General features: G+C 52.1%; 1 protein-coding gene across 1 annotated transcript; it reads left to right on the plus strand.

The window, feature by feature from the left end:
• Positions 1-823: 823 nt before the first annotated feature.
• On the plus strand, positions 824-19,378 carry SLC41A1 (solute carrier family 41 member 1; the record flags this gene model as incomplete). Its single annotated transcript, XM_080358136.1, has 10 exons — positions 824-1,198; positions 6,503-6,610; positions 11,321-11,392; positions 11,493-11,637; positions 11,956-12,102; positions 13,300-13,447; positions 14,035-14,114; positions 16,082-16,216; positions 17,758-17,906; positions 19,193-19,378. The coding sequence occupies 10 exons, from the start codon at positions 824-826 to the stop codon at positions 19,376-19,378; spliced, it is 1,545 nt and encodes a 514-aa protein (XP_080214262.1).
• Between the last annotated feature and the right edge of the window lie 1,533 nt (positions 19,379-20,911).

Here is a 20,911-nt window from a genome sequence, read left to right on the forward strand (position 1 = left end):
TCCGTTTTCCTCCCACGTATTTCAGGTGAAAGACGAGTTCTCCGAGCGTGACGTTGGCTGCGAAGCTGTCCAGATGCCAGCTCCCACCCTACAGCCTGCTCAGCTCGGAGAGTAACCTCAACGGGGAGCCTGCTGTTACTTTAAATAAGAACTCCCTTCACCTCGTGCTGGAAGGTGAGAAATTCTTCTGGAAGAGGACGGCAGTGACACTTGGAGCTCACAGGCTGTTTTGGCAGGGAGCACGAAACGGAGCAAAAGCCCCAGGAGCCTTCAGGCTCAAATTCTGCAGAGGGACGGTGCTACTGGAGAAAGCAACCAAGCCCTGGTAGTAAGAAGAGCTTTTCTGGATTGTATCATCTCTAAAAGCCAGTACTTCTCATACCTACTCTTTTCTTTCTCATCCATTCAAGCGTCTGTGTTATTCAGTGGTCTTTACTTCATCTGTTTTTCTCTTGGGTTGCCCCATCACAGCGGGAAAAAGACCTGAAGAAAGATGCGCTAAAGCGCCACACCTCAAAGACAACAAGTTTGGCTGCCGAACAGCGTTGGAGAGGAGGAGAACTAGAGTGAATTTGCTGCAGCTCCCAGTCCTTGCGGTGTTCCCTGCTCAGTGCTCGGTGTCCCCCATTCCTGGACTTTGCTTGATGGGGATCTCTGGTGCAGGAGCAGGCTCTGCATTCAAAGGCAGGCGAGCGGGGGTAGGAGAGGTCGCCTCTAGATGCCGGAAAGGCCATTTGTACAAGCTCCTGGCAGAAGATCTCTTCTGGAACAGCTGCTGGCTGTAGGTCCACCAAGCCAAGGGTCAGGAGAGCCGCTCTGCAGCATGTCTTCCAAACCAGAGCAGAAGGAGACCCACCAGGGCAACGGGGCTGTGCTGCCCATCGTGCCCATGGACTGTCTCACCAGTCCGGACCGGGGACAGCTGGACCCCCCAGATTTCCGGGGACCTAATGGAGATGGGGTAGAAGTGGTGGTGCTGGAGTCTCATGCCAATGCGAAAGGAGTGCGAGAAGAAGACGCCCTGCTGGAAAACGGCAGCCAAAGCAACGAAAGCGATGACACCAGCACAGACCGAGGTCCTGAGCCAGCCTCGCCGCTCAAGGAGACCTCCTTTTCCATCGGGCTGCAGGTCCTCTTTCCGTTCCTGCTGGCAGGCTTTGGGACAGTTGCTGCTGGAATGGTGCTGGACATCGTGCAGGTAGGACTGACGCTTCCCTGGCCTGGCTCTGGGCTTTGAATCCCGCTTATGTAGACCAGGGCTTGATCTCAAGCCAGGAGGGGCTCGAATGGCAAGGCTTGTTCAGCAGATAGCAGCTGCGAGGAGAGGAGACCTGATACCTTGAATGCTGTTTGGGGTAAAGGGAGACGGGGGGAGACCTCAGTGGTGTCTGGAGCGGAGAGGGAGAGGTTGCGGGCAGTGCTGTGCCGCAGCGCCCGGCTCCGAGGAGGAGACTGCGGCTGGGACACGTGCGGCCGAAGCACCTGCCTGGGAACCGAGACCCCTCCGTGCGTTACAGCTTGAAATAAAGCTCCCCTGGTGGTGGCTGGAGACACCCCAGCTCCCATCACTGATTCCATGGGTTCTGTGTCCCTTTTCCATCTCCGGTGTTTGCTGTGCTGTTCCAGTGTGCCGGCACCACAGAATGTCAGAGGTTGGAAGGGACCTTGAAACTCATCCGGTCCAATCTCCCCATGGAGCAGGAACACCCAGATGAGGTTACACAGGAAGGTGTCCAGGCGGGTTGGAATGTCTGCACAGAAGGAGACTCCACAACCCCCTGGGCAGCCTGGGCCAGGCTCTGCCACCCTCACCGGGAACCAGTTTCTTCTCATATTTAAGTGGAACCTCTTGTGTTCCAGTTTGAACCCACCGATGCTCCTGACGTGCTGTGTGCAGGACACTGGTGTGGTGGCTCATTCCAGAGCTTGAAGCCCGACCGAGTGACCCTTGTGCTGCATTTTCACACTGTTGAAGTGGCCAAGAGTGACTGGGCTGAGTCGGTGGTTCCTCCTGAGCCTTAGGAAAGGCCAGACAGGGAGCTGCCTGTTACTCTGGGTGAAAACTGTGTTACCAGACAGGATATGTCATTGGGTCTCTGTGACAAATGACACGATAAGAACCCGATGGCTGTGTGTCTCACTTAGGTTTTAGGTGATAAATGTGACCGCAGGGACCGCAGCTCTAGTGCAGGATTTCAGGCAGCAGATCAGCTGCTGTTGTCTCGATGCTCAACCCAAAACGGTGACCGAGGCACAAAACCCAATCATGTATGTAGCGGAGGTTTATGAAGCTGTTTGGATGGAGGAGGCGGCCCTTTTGGAGCTGCGGTCAACCAAAAATGCTCTGCTTGAAGCTCCTCTGTTTGCTTAAGTGTGATAAACAAGCCCTTTCAGTATTGGCGTAGAAAGACTCAAATGCCCGTCACTCGTCGTCCCCACACGAGCTGTGTGCCAGTAACTCACACGTGTTTTGTATCTGTGGGTGGTCAAGCAAACATTTCTCCCCTTTCTCGTCCCTGATGCAATTTCCCCACATGCCTTTGCGTGCCGGTCATCACCACGGTCTCACTGATGCAGCCTCTCGAGATAGCTGTGAAGTGACTCAAAACAGGAAAGGCTGCCTGTGCTGCGTTAATCCAGGGGAGATTTACCGGAATAATTTTCTTAAAGCCGTTTTAAACGCGTTTCCCTTTGCAATATCTCTGTAAACCCATGTGTGGCTCTTCTGGGAATTTCCCAGAGCCTCTGTGATTTGAACCCAGCCTAAAGTCCTTCCTGGAGAAGGAGCAGCCCTTCTGGCCGGGGTGAATGCTGCGGCGTGCTGCTGTATTCTACCTTTTATTTTTATGATAGTTAGAAATAAAGCTGCATAGCTCCTCTGTCCCGCAGCGGCTCAGCGTGTGGCTCCTCAGCTTGTCCTGCCAGCTCCTCTAACTCCCTTAAGCCTTGCAATTAAATGAGGCGTCTAAACGCCTTGGGGTGGAAAAGGGGGATGGGAATGTGCGGTCCGGGGAGCTGATCCTGATAACCGGCTTCCCAGAGCCTCGGAGCCCTGGATGGAAGGACGGGAGCACGTGGAGTGGGGTTCACGATGGACGGAGAGCGCCGTACGCTCAATTTCCTCCGTTTTGGGTGAACGGACTGATCATCCAGCTGTTAATTGGTCACCCCAGTGTGAAAACAAGCAGCCTTGGCCTCTGGCCATGCTGTCCTGTTAATGCGTCCTGATGGATTTGCTTCTTGGAAGGAGAATTTGCCTCTGCTCCCATGGAGATCGGCGAGACCTTTGCGCCAGGCGATGTGTCCAGTAGCCGACTATTGGCACAGTCCCCTCTCCCAGCAGAGCCCCAGTTGTTTTCCAGATTTGTCTGCTCCCTGGCGGTTCTTTGGATGGGATGGATGGTGTTTTGGATGGAGGAGGGATTCTGCTTGTTTCTTGACAGCACCCCGGGGCGGCTCTGAGCTGTAGCTCTGCTGTCCGGGCCAATTGTTCCGTGGTGTTTCGGAGGGAGAAGCGAAGCAGCCACCCCAAGGCTGTCCCAGCCCCGACCTGCAGCGCATCCCTCCCCACCGAGCCGCCGTGAATCACCATCCGCTGCGATCGGGTCGCGCCGTCGCTCGTGACCCCTGTCACCCTTAACATCACACACAGTGACTGAGAGCGACAGAGACGCAGCTGTTACCTGGGAAATACCTGTTGTGTGCAAGGGCAGAGCTCCTGAAAGGCAGCGAGCCTGGAGGAAACTGCAAAACGGCACCTGCGGTTTGGTGTTTCATCCAGAAGCTCCATCGGGCCGGGGTCCGATCTCTGTCTGAGCTCCGTGGCTCTGCTGTCGGGGTAGATCTGTGTTCAGAGGGACCACAGGCCCGGTAGAAAAACAGCGTATTTCTGTTACTGGGGTAAAGGGGCTTTAACAGCTCGATGTCCTGAACTTCAGTTTATATTTCCTCTTATGTTGCCCCTTTTTGTCTCCCCTAAACACTCTGGTTCTCCCCTTGGACCCCCATCTCTGGGGGGAGCTTTGTTCTCCGCAGGAGCCGGGGAGGCCCTGAGATGTGCTGAGTGCCCATAGCCCGGTGTTGTATAACATCTTATATTAAGAAAGCTGGCAGGACCCCACGGCTCCTGCTCTTTGCAGTGAGCAAGCTGCTGATGTCTGCAGAAACCTCCTTGTTTTCATTCCCTGAAGATGGCTTTTATTTTCCCTTTCTCAGGGAGCACCCCTGTCTTGCTCAGGGTTGCAGCTGCTGGCACTGGTTTGCAGCGCAGCTGCCTTTAAAGGTGAATTTACAAAGCCGGGGTTGGGATAAGGTGAGGGAGCTGTACGGAGCTGTCGCCTGGTCCTGCCCCCGTGGTCTCTGGAGGCAGAACGAGCCAGGAAAGTTTTGCGCAGCAACTTCCAGCCCATGGGCTGAGTAATGCTGACGTTCCTTTCGTGAAGCGATGCTGCTGACACCCAGCGCGTCCCGTGGGGGAGCGGCAGCGTGTTGCTTGCTGATCGAGCTCGGGGTACTAGAGGGAAGCCATGGCGAAGGATTCAGCCGGACAGCAAGGAGATAAATAATCGTAATGCCTGCCTAAAAATAGACCAAGGAGAGCTGAGCTCGCCTGTTGCTGGATGTGACCTTAAAGGAAGCGCAGGCTGATGTGCCACTGCATTGGGTGAAGTGTTTGCGACGGGTTCTGTCTCCTGCCCAGCAGTGAACAGCGAGCTGGGATGTCCCTCTGCTCGCGTTGTCCCTTCCCGAGCACCCATGTGTAAAGGGCTCCCGAGTCTTGGGGTGGCTGGAGCGGGGGCTGCGGGGACACGGTGGTTTCACAGAACCGCAGAATGTCAGGGGTTGGAAGGGATCTCGAAACTCATCCAGTGCAATCCCCCCATGGAGCAGGAACACCCAGATGAGGTTACACAGGAAGGTGTCCAGGCGGGTTGGAATGTCTGCACAGAAGGAGACTCCACAACCCCCTGGGCAGCCTGGGCCAGGCTCTGCCACCCTCACCGGGAACAAGTTGCTTCTCAAATTTAAGTGGAACCTCCTGTGTTCCAGTTTGCACCCATTGCCCCTTGTCCTGTCACTGGTTGTCACCCAGAAGAGCCTGGCTCCATCCTCATCCTCAGGTGCTGTGGCTGGGAGAGGGATGTTTGTCCCATCAGGACAGTCTGTAGCTGTGCCTGACATAGCCGAGCAGCTTGTGTCTGTGCACCCGCAGAGCACGGGGAGCTTGTCCTACCAAGCTGGGATTTTATCAACTGGGAAACAGAGGCACAATGGCCCCAGTTGACCCATCTCAAGCACCCCTGCGAGCGCCGTTTTCTCCCCAATGGTTTCTCAAGTGCACGGCGTCACGAAGGAGCCGACAGGACAGCGGAATGTGTGGGTGCGCTGCTGCAGGCGAGCAGCACAAAGGGTGGAAAAACAAACAGAAATACCTCAAGTGCTGCCCCACGGGAAGGGATTAGTCATGCAGGTAGAGCAACTTGTATTTGCTCTCAGGTGTTGGCCGATAGTTTCTTGCTCTAGGAAGAAATACCTGTCCTGTTGGCTAATGATCCTGGCGGTCTGACGCTGCGGGAGGCGGCGCCTGGTGCAGGTAACGTTTGCACGAAGAAAAGTGCAAGAGCCGTGACTGTCAACACCTTCAGCTTGTGAGAACAGGATTCCAGCCATGCCGTGTCCTTTAAGGAGTGCGGCAGGGTGGGAAGCGGGGGCTATTTTGGACGCTGCTTGCAAAGCACTCATGAAAATAAGAAGTGGGGCCATGGAAAATAAGATACAGGGCTGTGATGTTTGTGTAGCTTGCAGGGCTTTATTTTAAAATACGGTTGTGAGTGGTTTGGGGTGGTTTTGTGTTTTCACAGGAGCCAGTTGCTCTCATTTAAGGCTGCTCACCCTGCAATTACTCTTTGTCTGTTTTCCTAAATAACCACAGCTACCTTTTCTGCCTCATGCCCAAGTGGGCTGACTGGCCTCTGGAGCCAGAGTAATTAGTAAATACCTGAGTAATGAAGGTGCCAGGTGAGGAAGGGGGAATGGAGGCCATGGGGGCTGCTTTGTGGCGCTGGAGCACCAATACCCTGCTCTGAAATGGCTTTGTAAGACACACATGTAGGGAATGGCTCTCAGCCAAGACCAACCAAACTTGTACTTGGTTCTGCCAAAAACTGCAAGTATTGGGCAAAGTCTCTTCATCTTTCCCTATTTTGGCCTCTGCATGCATAACCATTCTGCCAGTGGCTAATCTTTGGGGGATTTTCAACTGGAAGTTGCAGGCTGAGATCTGTTTTTTAAGCTTAGCAGGAACATGTTGTCGCTACTACATGAATGTTAGAAACAGTAAAATTGCTGCCAAATTCAGAGTGTGGCAGCAGAAGGGAACCGAGTTGTCTGCTCAGGGCTGTGCGGGTGGTGCTGGGATGCAAAGTAAGTGATAAGTAAGATGCTCAGTCCAAAGCAAAGGTTTCTTTATTCCTTAATGGTCTTGTTTGTTTTAATCTTGCAGCACTGGGACGTCTTCAAATACGTGACCGAGATATTTATCTTAGTACCTGCGTTGCTGGGCCTGAAGGGGAACCTGGAGATGACTCTGGCGTCTCGCCTGTCGACAGCTGTGAGTATCCAGGGAGTCGGGAGGGAGTCCCACCAGACCCATCAGGTTTGCAGGTTTAATAGTCCCGAAGCTCTGCTGACAGTTTTCTTGCTCATCGTGGCTGCTCATGGGCGCGCTTTAATATCTGAGGTGCTTCCATCTGATTTTCTTCACGAGGAAGCTGAGCACAGGCTAAAACAAGCCGGGTTTAGGAGGGCCAGGAGATGAGAATTGAACGGCGAAGGGTAAAACGCAGGGGAGCTCGCAGGGAGAGCTGGAAGGTGGATTGACAGCCTCTTGATGTTGATGGAGAGGCACGGCTGGGCATTTCTCGTGCTTGAATTCAGTCCGGTCCCTGCGGAACAGTGAGCTCCCTGTGAGGGATGGGGGCAGGCTCTGCTCGCTCCTCAGTGCTGGGTTAGTCCAGCTGTGAATGAGTTGCTTTGTGTTTAAATGTTTCTATAACACAGCAGTCTGTCTGTGAAGCTGAGCGCGGCGGCGGAAAGGCCGACACCCTCTCTAGCACGGATTATAATACTCCATCCTTCTGCAGAGCATCTTCTGCTTGAGCGTGACAGCAAGTGACTGCCTGAGGTTTCTCTGTTTCCCACAATGGGAGTACACGTAGCTTTGAATCTTAGATCTGCAAGGTGTCAGCTGCCTGCTGCCGAGCTTTTAGCTCCGTGCTGTGAATTGCTGGGAGAAGAGCCCTTGCGGCAAGAGCCTTGGCAGCGCAGAGGAGCTGATGGGCCTGCGGTCGCTGCTCAGAAGGTGCTTGCTGGGATGCAGGGATGGAGAACGGCCTGGGCGGTCCAGCAACCGCGGCTGGCAGAGCTGCTTCTGAGCATCCGCCTTCCGCACAGCATCGCCGTGCTGGCCACTGCGGGAGAAAGGAGAGTGTTGAAAAGGTCTCTGTGTATCCCCAGAAGGATCCACCACCTGCAATTTAGGGCAACAAAGATGCTGCAGGGAGTGGAGCATCTCCCATGTGAGGAAAGGCTGAGGGAGCTGGGGCTCTGGAGCTGGACAAGAGGACACTGAGGGGGGACTCATTCCTGGGGATCAATATGGAAAGGGGCAGTGTCAGGAGGATGGAGCCAGGCTCTGCTGGTGACAACCAGAGACAGGACAAGGGGCAATGGGTGCAAACTGGAACACAGGAAGTTCCACTTAAATTTGAGAAGAACCTTGTTTCCAGTGAGGGTGGCAGAGCCTGGCCCAGGCTGCCCAGGGGGTTGTGGAGTCTCCTTCTGTGCAGACATTCCAACCCGCCTGGACACCTTCCTGTGTAACCTCATCTGGGTGTTCCTGCTCCATGGGGGGATTGCACTGGATGAGCTTTCCAGGTCCGTTCAACCCCTGACATTCTGGGATTCTGTGATTCTGTCCGCTCTCCTGGGTCTGCTCTCGTTCCTCCATCCTGAGCAATGAGGTGATGCCGGCTGTGACTCTCTGCTCCTCAGTGGTTTCTTGTTGGCCCCTGAGGTTGTGGGTGTGTACCTGGATGGCAGCAGAGCCAATGTTCCGAGCTGCTCGTCCAGCCTTTGTCACCTGCAGCCCCTCCTGTCCCCTCCCTCTCACCCGCTGAACCTGCGGCATGTGAGTATCACATTCTGGAGAGCCTGCGGTTGTTCCCGGGGAGCGGGAAGGCAAACGGCGTTTCCCCGGACTGGCCCTTGGCTTGGCCTCCGCTCGCCAGCCCCTGCCTGCCCGTTCCTGCTGACCACGGCATTACCAGATCCAGCCCTCGCTCTTCAGTCTCTGAAGGAGCCGAGCACTGAGCTGCCTGGAGAACGGCTGTGCCAGCCCTACCGGGCCAGCGCCGGGCTGGGGCTGTGTCCCTGTGCTGCTGGGGCTGTGTCCCTGTGCTGCTGGGGCTGTGGTGTCCTTGTGCTGCTGGGGGGGAACAAAGCTGCTGAGAAGCTTCGTGCTGCCCCTGCTCCAGCTGTGCTCCAGTGCCAGGGCTGGCAGGGACACGCCAAGAGGCTGAGCTTTGTTTGCCCCTCCATTCTGGGAAACAAATCCCTTTGTTTTATTCGCTCTCCATTGTTTGGAGCATGTCAGGATCCTCGCTGTCCCATACACGAGTTCTCCCACTCGGCCTTGGCCAGCTTATACTGGCTGGTGTTTCTATGGCCTCCGTTTTCTCCGTCCTCTTCCCTTATGGGGCTGGAATGGGGCAGCACTGGGGCAGCTTGGCAGAGAAACGCTGCTGTGTAGAAAGCCGCAGGATGCAAAACTGTCCCCTGTGTTCATCGGTGGCTGCAGCAGGAGCTGGCACAGCTGGTGTCCTCACAGCTCTGCGTGGTGGGACAGGGTTTTTCCCTCTTGGTTTTGCCCCCTGCCCTGCTCTTCCATCGGCGCAGGGACCCACGGGCGGGTTTGCGGGGGGCGCTCCCCCTGGGTCGCTGCATAGCAGCCTGGGGTGCGTTCTCAGACCGTGGGTTTCTAATTAGAGCTGCATTAAGGCACCTCAGAAATTCCTTTCACAATTAAGCAGCCAAACTCTCCCATTAGTTAAAGGATTAAAATCCCGTTGCCAGTGACTACAGCTAGGTTATGTTAATCCCAACCTAATTGCCGTGTGGCTGGAATGTTAAGGTCAGGCTTCATATAGAGCTCAAATCCCTGTGCTGGGTGCGCTCAGTGCTACCCTAGTCAATTTGTTGATTTTTCTCTAGTCTTTCCTCCTTTCCACTAAACCGACTGGAATCCATTCACTCCAGAGACAGACGCGTCTCAGTGCTGGTTGAAATGAGCTGATAGTTCTCTCAAGGGGAGCAGAAGGATTAATTGATCACCCCAGCAAGGAAACCTGAGAGGCACAAACTGCTGCTGTGTTGTTGAGCACAAGTTTGAGTTTCACCCTGTCAGCCGGTAACACCAACACACATTTACCGCTTCACATTGCTCCCTTACGCTTTCATAGCGACAAACTTGTTTCCTCTTCGTGTTGTGATAGATTGGATATAAGCTTATACCCTCTACCTGTCCATTCTTTCCATGACCTAGAAGGTGGTAGGGAAGTGCAGAACCCCCATGCTCTGCAATAACCAGCAACCTGCGCTGATTGCACTGGGTTATTCTGCTGGGTTATTTTGCACCGTACGCCAAAGAATTAAAGCAACTTTCCGACTGTTCTGGTTAGCGTGATCAGCATCTCCCGTGGCGGCGCCGGGTGACCCGTGTGCCGCCGCTTCCCGCTCCTCGGTAGGTCTCCACGTGGCATTAGCCTTGTTTACTCAGCTTTTAACCGAAACAGCTGGTTTTGCTGCCAACTTTCCCCACGCATGTGATGCTGCCCTGGCCTTGGTCCGTATGGGAGCGGGGCGCATGGAGAGCTGACACCCCGTTTCCCTCCCGAGGGGCAGCGTGACCCAGCTGTGCCTGAGCCAGGCTCGGCTCGCCCGCCAGCGGGGTAAATTCAACGAGCAGCGTTGCGTGACTCCGCGCGGGACAAAGTGCATCTCGTGGCTTTTGCAAGGTTTTCATCACACGGTCTGTTGATGTCGATTCCTCTTTGCGCTCCCTTCAAAACCCCTTCTGTAGCAGGTCTGGTTCGTAGGAGAGCATCGGCCTGTTCCTGCAGCTGGGAAGGAGAAGGTGCTGAAGCTAAAACTGGCACTGGCTTCGGTGTTCTGGAGTGCAAGACCAGAGTAACTTGCCAGAGGCGCTTTAGTTCCCTGGGGTGTAAGGCCTGAGTGATGGTCACAGAGTGACACTGGAAGCTGTGCTGCCATCAGAGACCTGGACAGGCTGGAGAGCTGGGCAGGGAGAAATTTAATGAAATATAACAAGGGCAAGTGTAGAGTCTTGAATCTGGGCAGGAACAACCCCAGGTTCCAGTGTAAGTTGGGGAATGACCTATTAGAGAGCAGTGTAGGGGAAAGGGACCTGGGGGTCCTGGGGACAGCAGGGTGACCATGAGCCAGCACTGGGCCCTTGTGGCCAGGAAGCCAATGGGACCTGGGGTGGGTTAGAAGGGGGTGGTCAGTAGGTCAGAGAGGTTCTCCTGCCCCTCTGCTCTGCCCTGGGGAGACCACACCTGGAATCTTGTGTCCAGTTGTGGCCCCTCAGTGCCAGCAGGACAGGGAACTGCTGCAGAGAGTCCAGCGCAGCCACCAAGATGCTGCAGGGAGTGGAGCATCTCCCGTGTGAGGAAAGGCTGAGGGAGCTGGGGCTCTGGAGCTGGACAAGAGGACACTGAGGGGGGACTCATTCCTGGGGATCAATATGGAAAGAGGCAGTGTCAGGAGGATGGAGCCAGGCTCTTCTGGTGACAACCAGTGACAGGACAAGGGGCAATGGGTTCAAACTGGAACACAGGAGGTTCCACTTACATTTGAGAAGCAACTTGTTGGGGGTGAGGGTGTCAGAGCCTGGCCCAGGCTGCCCAGGGGGGTTGTGGAGTCTCCTTCTGTGCAGACATTCCAACCCGCCTGGACACCTTCCTGTGTAACCTCATCTGGGTGTTCCTGCTCCATGGGGGGATTGCACTGGATGAGCTTTCCAGGGCCCTTCCAGTCCCTGACATTCTATGGTTCTGTTACCGCAGAGCTGCGCCCCAGCTGGACACACAGACATACCTTTTCTACTGAATTGCTTTCCTCTAAGAGTTAAGGATTTGAGGTCATTAGTCTTTCCTACTCCTGGTACAAACTTGCACGGGTTTGACTGTCACAAGTGCAAAACACTATCAGTTTTTAATGATGTTGCGGTGTCCTCTTGCAGGCTAATATTGGCCAAATGGATACACCCAAAGACCTCTGGAGGCTGATAACGGGGAACATGGCTCTGATACAGGTAAGTTAATGTGAAAGAAATGTTGGTAGTTGGTGCAAACCCAACTGTGACAAGTGACCATTTTGCTCTCTCTTGGTAACCAACTGGTTTTTATTTTCAGGTCCAGGCTACTGTGGTTGGCTTCCTGGCCGCAATCACAGCTGTGGTGTTCGGTTGGATCTCGAACGGGCATTTCAACTTTGTCCATGCTATGCTGCTTTGTGCCAGCAGTGTGGCTACTGCGTTCATCGCTTCCCTTGTTCTGGGTGAGAAACAGACCCTGCGCACCCTCCAGGCCTCAAGTTGCACCAGGGGAGGCTGAGGTTGGATCTGGGAACAATTTCTTCCCCAAAGGGCTGTGGGGCATTGGAACAGGCTGCCCAGGGCAGTGCTGGAGTCACCATCCCTGGAGGGGTTTAAAAGGTGTTTAGACGAGGTTCTTGGGGACATATGTTAGCGCTAGAGTTGGGTTATGGTTGGACTCGATGATCCTGAGTGGCTCTTCCAACTGAAATGATCCAATGATTCTTCCTGAAGTTCTGGGCTCCCCTTGGCCTCATCCTGTTTTCCTCCTCTTTTTGTAGGCTTGATTATGATCGGGGTCATCGTCGGATCCAGGAAGATGGGGATCAACCCCGATAACGTCTCCACGCCAATCGCCGCCAGCCTGGGGGATCTCGTCACCCTGGCTCTGCTTTCGGGAATCAGCTGGGGCTTGTACAAAGAGATGGGTGAGGAGCAACAAGAGGCCTTTGTCTCTGCCTGGTCCTTCCACGTGCTGCTGCGTCTCCCTCTCATTTCACCCTCTTCCTTTACCCGTCCCGTTCTGGGGTGTATAGGATGCCTGGCCTCGAAGCTTCCTCAGTTAGTGTGACCTAGTCAGAACTGATAAGGGGAGCAAACGGACCTTCTTACAGCCTTGTAGCTGCAGACAGTCTTGTCAGTGATGCACATACTTCCTTCTCACCAGGTAAAGTGACAAGGGGGAGATTGTCTCCCTTCCAAGCGCCAGGGGCTTGACTGTGGCTAAAGCAGTGGGAAAACACGACTAGTGAAGGGACTTGAACACAAGCCCTATAGGGAGAGGCTGAGGGAGCTGGGCTTGTTCAGTCTGGAGAAGAGGAGGCTCAGAGCTGAGCTCAGCACTCTCTAGAACTACCTGAAGGGCAGTTCTAGCCAGGTGGGATTGGTCTCTTCTCCCAGGCATCAGCAATAGGACAAGGGGCCATGGGCTTCAACTCTGCCAGGGGAAGTTTAGGCTGGAGATTAGAAAGAAATTCTTTACAGAGAGAGTGGTCAGGCATTGGAATGGCTGCCCAGGGAGGTGCTGGACTCGCCGTCCCTGGAGGTTTTTAAGCTGAGATTGGACATGGCGCTTAGTGCCATGATCTAGTAAACGGACTGGAGTTGGACCAAGGGTTGGACTGGATGATCTCTGAGGTCTTTTCCAGCCCAGTCGGTTCTGTGATTCTGTGAAAAGGCAGCTGTGGATTTAACCGTTGGTGCTGTCCGCACCAGCTGGGGATGCTGCGGGCAGAGCTGCAGCTGTAGGGCTCTCGATTTCCTCCTCCTCCCCTCCACCTTCCTTCCCGGCAGCTGGGACGCGGGGACGTGACTCAGCCAGGTTCAGCCAAAGGTGAAGCAGCACCGGGAGATCTTGCCCAAGAGTGGGAAGTGGGAATGAGCAGTTAGAAACGGAAGAGATCTCACTTGGATCGGTCGATAAAGCTTTTGTGAGTACACCAAGAGAAGGAAACGCTGTGTCGTGCAGATTTGAGGGTGGCCCGCTCTGGTTTGCTGGAGTTTCTGGCTCCGGAGGGGGACAGCAGTGTGCAGACAGGTTTGATGAGCTCAGGTGATGTAGCACCTCACCTCCCCACAGCGGGAACGTGTCCTTCATCTCTTGTTTCTGCTTGTTTCCACCTCAGACATCAAAACCTACGTGAATCCTTTGGTGTGCGTCTGCTTCGCAGCTGTGCTGCCCATCTGGGTCGTCATCACCAAGAGGAACGAAGCAACCCGGGAGGTGCTGTACTCTGGCTGGCATCCGGTCGTTATGGCCATGGGAATTAGCAGGTAGGGAGGCACGGGGGAATTCAACCCCTCTTCCCCAAACACAGGCAGACAACAAACCCTTTCCCCAAGCCCTTTCAACCTCTTAGCCCTTGGGAGATTCTGGAACAACACAGGACCAAACGTCGGCTTCCGCAGTCCCAGACTGCCAGTAAATGGGGGGTTATTTTGTGTTTTCTATGTCCTGAGGCACAGGAGTGATTAAGCACCTGCCTGCTGGAGTCCAGCACAGTCCCAGCTGCTGCACAGGGAGATTCTGGCATGGCCGTGGAGTAAACACAGATCCTGTTTAGCAGTGTTGTGCACAGGAGCCCTCTCTGCCCTCGGAAGGGCAGGATTGCTTTTAATTACTGCATTGCCACAAACTGTACCTTAGGGGATTTAGTCTTTGATGTTTTTTGGCAGCGATGAGAACAGACCCTGCTAAAACTGTCTTCTGCTGTCACATGTTGAGGCTTGAAATCACGTGCAACAACCATAGGTGTGTGCCAGTCGGTGTCTGTGTCACCCTTGGGTGCACATGCCGCAGCAGAGGGAACCCCCAGTGCTCTGAGCTTTCAGCACTGACCTCTTCAATCTTCCTTCTGCAGTATTGGGGGCTTAATTTTGGACAAAATGGTCACGAATCCAAACTTTGCTGGGATGGCTGTCTTCACGCCGGTTATTAACGGTGAGTTCCTTTCCGCTCTGGCTTTGCAGCTCTTGGAGACTCTTGGCAGAGGGTGAAGTCGCCCCGTGTGCCTATTTTGGGCAGATTAAAGAGACTAATTAATTTCCTTTGGATTGGGTGGTTAGACCCAAGCTTTCCACAGCATAGCCTGAGAGGCTGTTGTCTAAACGACACGTTTTCCAGGGACCCAACAAAAACTCTTCATTTCCTGATTCCTCCTGGCTGGTGAGACACCTCCATCTCCCAAAATATGTGCCTTGTGCCACCTGGTGACATAAAGATTTGGATTTGCAACTCAAGAGTCAGGAAATATAATCGTTCCTGGTATAAAGCTTTGTCCTCCCTTTTGCCTGGTGACCCAAGGAAACTCTTATATTCATGACTTTTTGCAATCACAGAGCTAATTCTGCACCAGTGCATCCTGCACTAATGGGTTCCACAGTTGCATTGTGCTTCATGCAAAAATAATAGATATATTCTATATAAGAACTATAGATATATTCTATATAGATATGTTCTATATAAAAAGTACAGATATGTTCTATATAAAAAGTACAGATATGTTCTATATAAAAAGTACAGATATGTTCTATATAAAAGCTACAGATGTGTTCTATATAAAAAGTACAGATATGTTCTATATAAAAAGTACAGATATGTTCTATATAAAAGCTACAGATATGTTCTATATAAAAAGTACAGATATGTTCTATATAAAAAGTACAGATATGTTCTATATAAAAAGTATAGATATGTTCTATATAAAAAGTACAGATATGTTCTATATAAAAGCTACAGATATGTTCTATATAAAAAGTACAGATATGTTCTATATAAAAAGTACAGATATGTTCTATATAAAAAGTACAGATATGTTCTATATAAAAAGTATAGATATGTTCTATATTAAAAGTACAGATATGTTCTATATAAAAGCTATAGATATGTTCTATATAAAAGCTATAGATATGTTCTATATAAAAAGTACAGATGTGTTCTATATAAAAGCTATAGATATGTTCTATATAAAAGCTATAGATATGTTCTATATAAAAAGTACAGATGTGTTCTATATAAAAGCTATAGATATGTTCTATATAAAAGCTATAGATATGTTCTATATAAAAAGTACAGATATGTTCTATATAAAAGCTATAGATGTGTTCTATATAAAAGCTACAGATGTGTTCTATATAAAAGCTATAGATATGTTCTATATAAAAGCTATAGATATGTTCTATATAAAAAGTACAGATATGTTCTATATAAAAAGTACAGATATGTTCTATATAAAAGCTATAGATGTGTTCTATATAAAAGCTATAGATGTGTTCTATATAAAAGCTATAGATGTGTTCTATATAAAAGCTATAGATATGTTCTATATAAAAGCTATAGATATGTTCTATATAAAAAGTACAGATATGTTCTATATAAAAAGTACAGATATGTTCTATATAAAAGCTATAGATATGTTCTATATAAAAGCTATAGATGTGTTCTATATAAAAGCTATAGATATGTTCTATATAAAAGCTATAGATGTGTTCTATATAAAAGCTATAGATGTGTTCTATATAAAAAGTACAGATATGTTCTATATAAAAAGTACAGATATGTTCTATATAAAAAGTACAGATATGTTCTATATAAAAAGTACAGATATGTTCTATATAATAGAAATAACTTCCTGTATCTGTTTTGGCGGCTGACTTGTCATTTTTCAGTTTCACATATTTCTTCCCGTCACAGCGGCAGTGATGGAACTGCATCTGTTTTACTGAGGGGAAGCTGTAGAACACTGTGCTTTGTCTCAGCTCTTTACATCCTGCAAAAGTGGAATTCGGGTCAAAAATAGACCGTCCCACATTATTCCGGCAGCTGGCAGCTCCAGATCCGCCGGCTGTTGGAAACGGCTCTTTGGAGTGTTGGAGACGTCATTTTCCTGCTTCTCTCCGTATCCGCAGGTGTGGGTGGCAACCTGGTGGCGGTGCAGGCGAGTCGCATCTCCACGTACCTGCACATGAGCGGGATGCCTGGAGAGAGCTCCGAAACAGCCCCTCGCAAGTGCCCCAGCCCTTGCAGCACCTTCTTCGGCTCAGGTATCTAAGCTGGGTGTTGAAATATTAGCGTATTGACTCGTGCCAGCGGCATTTGCTGGTTCAGCTTGTCCGTGGCTGGTTAAAGTTGTCGGTGGCACCGCTGGCGTGGGAAATGGTGGCTGGATTCTGCTCCGAGCTGTGAGCTCGCGGTGCAGCCCGTCCTCTGGTCTGCTCTGCCCTCTAGAGACGCTCAGACCTTTTGCAAAGCTGCTGTGCGGGAGGACGCAGCCCTCAAGTCCCATGTCCTAACTGTGTATACTGTAGATCCTCTACTTTCTCCACCTTTTCCAAACACGTCCAGGCTCCTGAGAGCCACCTTGGGGCTGCTGGAGCGTTGCAGCTCTGCTGGGCTTACAGAGCTTTAGAAAGCTTCGCATTTCTGGAAAGCTTTGCAGCTAGAGAAAGCATCGCAGTTGCAGAAAGTGTCTCACTTCTGGAGGCTTCCTGGAAGCTCAGTTATTTGTGACAGTTGTGGGAGTGGTTAGTAGGTCAGAGAGGTTCTCCTGCCCCTCTGCTCTGCCCTGGGGAGACCACACCTGGAATCTTGTGTCCAGTTGTGCCCCTCAGTTCCAGCAGGACAAGGAACTGCTGGAGAGGGTCCAGCGTAGGGCAACAAAGATGATTAAGGGAGTGGAGCATCTCCCTTATGAAGAAAGGCTGAGGGAGCTGGGGCTCTTTAGTTTGGAGAAGAGGAGACTGAGGGGTGACCTTATTAATGCTTATAAATATATAAAGGGTGAGTGCCATGAGGATGGAGCCAGGCTCTTCTCAGTGACAACCAGTGACAGGACAAGGGGCAATGGGTTCAAACTGGAACACAGGAGGTTCCACTTAAATCTGAGAAGCAACTTGTTCCCAGTGAGGGTGTCAGAGCCTGGCCCAGGCTGCCCAAGGGGTTGTGGAGTCTCCTTCTGTGCAGACATTCCAACCCGCCTGGACACCTTCCTGTGTAACCTCATCTGGGTGTTCCTGCTCCATGGGGGGATTGCACTGGATGAGCTTTCCAGGGCCCTTCCAATCCCAAACATGCTGTGATACTGTGGCAGAGCACAGCCCAAACCTGCCCTTCAGCGCAGAGATTATTAGTGTCCAGGCTTCTAAAGAGGCTGCAGCCTTTGGGCCAAGGGTGTCCCCGAAGAGCGGCGAGAGGTCTCTGATGTGGTGGCCTGTTAGAAAGCAGATCGCCCACCGAGGAGCAGACAGAGCTCTGAGGAAATTCGGTGTTGACAGGGAATTCTTAGCTCTGTGCTGGCAGATGTGAAACAGGAGTCCTTTTGGCAGCTGGAACAGCTTTTGCTCCGGAGACAGAACTAAACTTTCCTACCAAGCTGGTGCAAGGAGTCCTTGGGCATCCTGACAGATGGGGCGCCATTCAGGGCATTGAACCAGCCTAAATCTGCCCCGTGGGGATGAGGGTCCGATGTGCTGGTCCCTGCTTGTGCTTTAACCGCCGTTGTGCCGCCTTGTCCCCCGGGGAAGCTGCAGAGTCCTGTGTGTTCGAGCCCACCTGAAGCCTGAGCTCTGTCTGGGTTTCCTTGCAGATGTGAATTCTCGCTCCGCTCGCGTGCTCTTGCTTCTGGTGGTGCCTGGGCACTTGATCTTCCTTTACACCATCAGCTCCTTGCAAGGCGGCCACACCACGCTCACCCTGATCTTCATAGTTTTCTACATGATGGCTGCGCTTCTCCAGGTAAGTGGGAGCCCTGCCGGGGGCTGGGGACCCTCGGGGGTGAGGGGACACTGCGATGTCACCTGCACTGGGGACCTGTCCAGTTGTAGATACACCGCTTGAGGGTGCAGCGCTACAGCCTGTCGCTAGGCAAGAGATTTGTGCGCTAGGGAGAGTTACGCCAAGTAGATTGAATTTGTCAAATGAGCTGGTATCAAACGGAATAAATCCTCCGTTGTTGATACCTGTACACACCGTTTTTCTTACCTCCCATTCTTGACAAGTGTTGAAACTTTAAGTCGCTCTGATAGCAGAAGTGTTTACCACTCGTGTCTTCATCCGTCGTATAAAAGGCGCTTTAGCAATTTAAAAGCTGCTGCTGAAGGAAAGGGGATGTGGGATTTGCAGGGCCCCTGTGGCTCGTGTCCTGCCCCGCTCTGCGCCGTGGGGCTCCTGATTTAAGCCCAGCTGTGCTGCCCCCTCCGCTTGGGCCTGGTTTCAGCGTCCCCTAAGCCCGACAACTGAAGGCAGCGCGAGGAAATGAGTCAGAGCATCCATCAGGGGCCGGAGCAGCGAGCTGTCAGCCCGGGGCTAAATTTAGGTTGTGAACTGGTGCTTGGGCGCTCAGAATGGGGCGAAGAGAGAGCACCGGAGGGACCACCCTGTACTGGCCGCTGTGTCCTGAGCTCCGCTGTGTCCTGAGCTCTGCTGTGTCCTGAGCTCTGCTGTGTCCTGAGCTCCGCTGTGTCCCCTCCCAACACCGGGGACACCGGCTGTTAGCAACAGCCCTATGGACTCTTCACATCCTTGTCCCAGACCTAAGGCTTGAGAGAGACCCCGTGTGGCTTTCTTGTCTTCAAATATTAACACGAGCCTCTCGCTGCACTGAAGTGGATGGGGAGAACATCGCCCTGGTGGTTTCAGGTGCTGGGCAGTTGCTCTTTTATTTCTGGAAGCCGGACCCTGCTGTCCCTTCCCAAGCATCTCGTGTGCTTCCAGCTCCCCTCTTTGCCCCGTATCTCTTCGAGCTTGTTCTGTTTAGATCTAAAAATTGAGATGTAAAATTTACACCTAATTTTTCTAAGCCTAAATTAGATGGTTACGTGTGAAGCTAAAGAAGGATCGGGCAGAGACTGTTAAGGATTTGGATGCCCAGGGCCCCTCTGAAACTCCCCAAATTCCTCTTGGTGCTGTTTTTGTTGCTTGGGGGAGCAGTGGCGCTGACCAACCCCCAGCTCTGTCCTTAGGCTGAGCTTGCAGAGCTCAGGATTTGTGGCTGATGCAGCTCTTTCCTTCCCACATCCCAGGTTGTCATCCTGCTGTACGTTGCCGACTGGATGGTGCACTGGATCTGGAGCAGGGACCTCGACCCTGACAACTACTGCATCCCGTACTTGACAGCGCTGGGGGACCTGTTTGGAACGGGTCTTCTCGCTTTCAGCTTTTACATCCTCTGGCACATCGGTGACCGGGACTCCGATGTGGGCGACTAGCTTATCACAGCTCTCCTCCTCCTCTCGTTCTGTTGTCGGTGTTTCATTTCCCCCACCCTTGCTCTCCTTGGCTTCCTCCCCCCAACCCTGTCTCTCTTGAGACTTCATCTTTGATACTGGATTCTCATTATTTTCAATGGGAACTTTATGTGGTTTATATTTCAAGCCAAGTTTGTACAGGAAGTAAATCTAGTTTTAGGAAGGACAAAAAAAAACAAATTATAAGTGTAACAAGACAATCACCAAGTGCAATTCCATAGTAGTTGGGTTTGAACCGAGGTTACAGTGAAGACGCTGATCAGTCAGATCGCACAGGGAGCTGGTCCCGGTCACTAGAGCTGCTTTTTTCGCTTCATAAGCGTTTTAAATACTGGAGTTAAGGTTCAGGTTTATTTTAGTGAACAGGCACCTTCCAGCACCCCTCGAGGATGAGGGTGTGGGGTGCCTGCTGTCTCCTCAGCTCTTGTATTTGCTCTTGGAATCACAGAACCCCAGAGTGTCAGGGGTTGAAGGGCCCTGGAAAGCTCATCCAGTGCAATCCCCCCATGGAGCAGGAACACCCAGATGAGGTTACAAAGCTCCAAAGCACACGAGAGGGATCAACAAAGACGGGTCCTCTGTGCCAAAACCCCTGTTTCCGTGTGAGACAGCAGGTGAGCTCGGGGTCTCATAGAGTGTCCTGAGCTGGAAGGGACCCAGAGTTCAACTCCTGTCGCTGCACAGGACAACCCCAAAACTCACACCGTGTGTCTGAGGACATCGGCCAATTGATTCTTAATGTTGACAGGCTTGGGGCTGTGACACCTCCCTGGGGATCTTGTTCAGTGCTGACCAGAGCTAGCTGAGCTCTACAAAGCCCTGCCCAAGTGCAGACAGGTTTGATTTTTAGGGCAGGAGTGATTTGTTAGAACAGCTCCTGCCTCCCCCTGGAAAACAAAGCTAAGGCACCTGTCCAAGTCAAGATCAAAGTTTGGGATCAAGCATTGTCCCAAGCCAAAGGTCGGCTTGCAGAGCTGGTCCTTACCCGGAGACGAGCGTGTTGGAAAGGAAGGTCAGGATTAGCGAGTGGGCACGCCGTTCTGCAAAGCCGCAGAGCAGATGTGTCCAAACCGACGGGCACTTGGGCTCTTGCTGTCTCAGGACCTCTCTGAAGCTGCAGAACAATCTTTCCCTGCTCGTGTGGGTGTCGGGAGGCAGAGCGGGGATCTCGCCCTCGTTTCTCGCTCAGACCCTCAGAAGAGCAGGTGACCTATTTTTGAGACTGTTTTCCCCTTTCTCCCTTACCAACGTTAACGTTCAGCCTCGCTTTCCCCTTCCCCACCTCTGAATCTCGTGCTCTCCACCCCGCTGACGTGACTCGGCTCGTTTGGCCAAAACTGTTCAAAAAACCCCCAAAAATAAACCAACAACCCAACCCTCAGCCCATCCTGCACCCAGGTCTCTGCCTGGGCACTTCTGGGGTATTTTCTGCTGCTCACCTCATTTCTCTGCCTAACGTTGAGGAACAGATCTGAGACTTCCTCCCATTAACAC

This window comes from Nesoenas mayeri (assembly GCF_963082525.1).
Source record: "Nesoenas mayeri genome assembly, chromosome: 23".
In the NCBI taxonomy this organism is placed as follows: Eukaryota; Metazoa; Chordata; class Aves; order Columbiformes; family Columbidae; genus Nesoenas; species Nesoenas mayeri.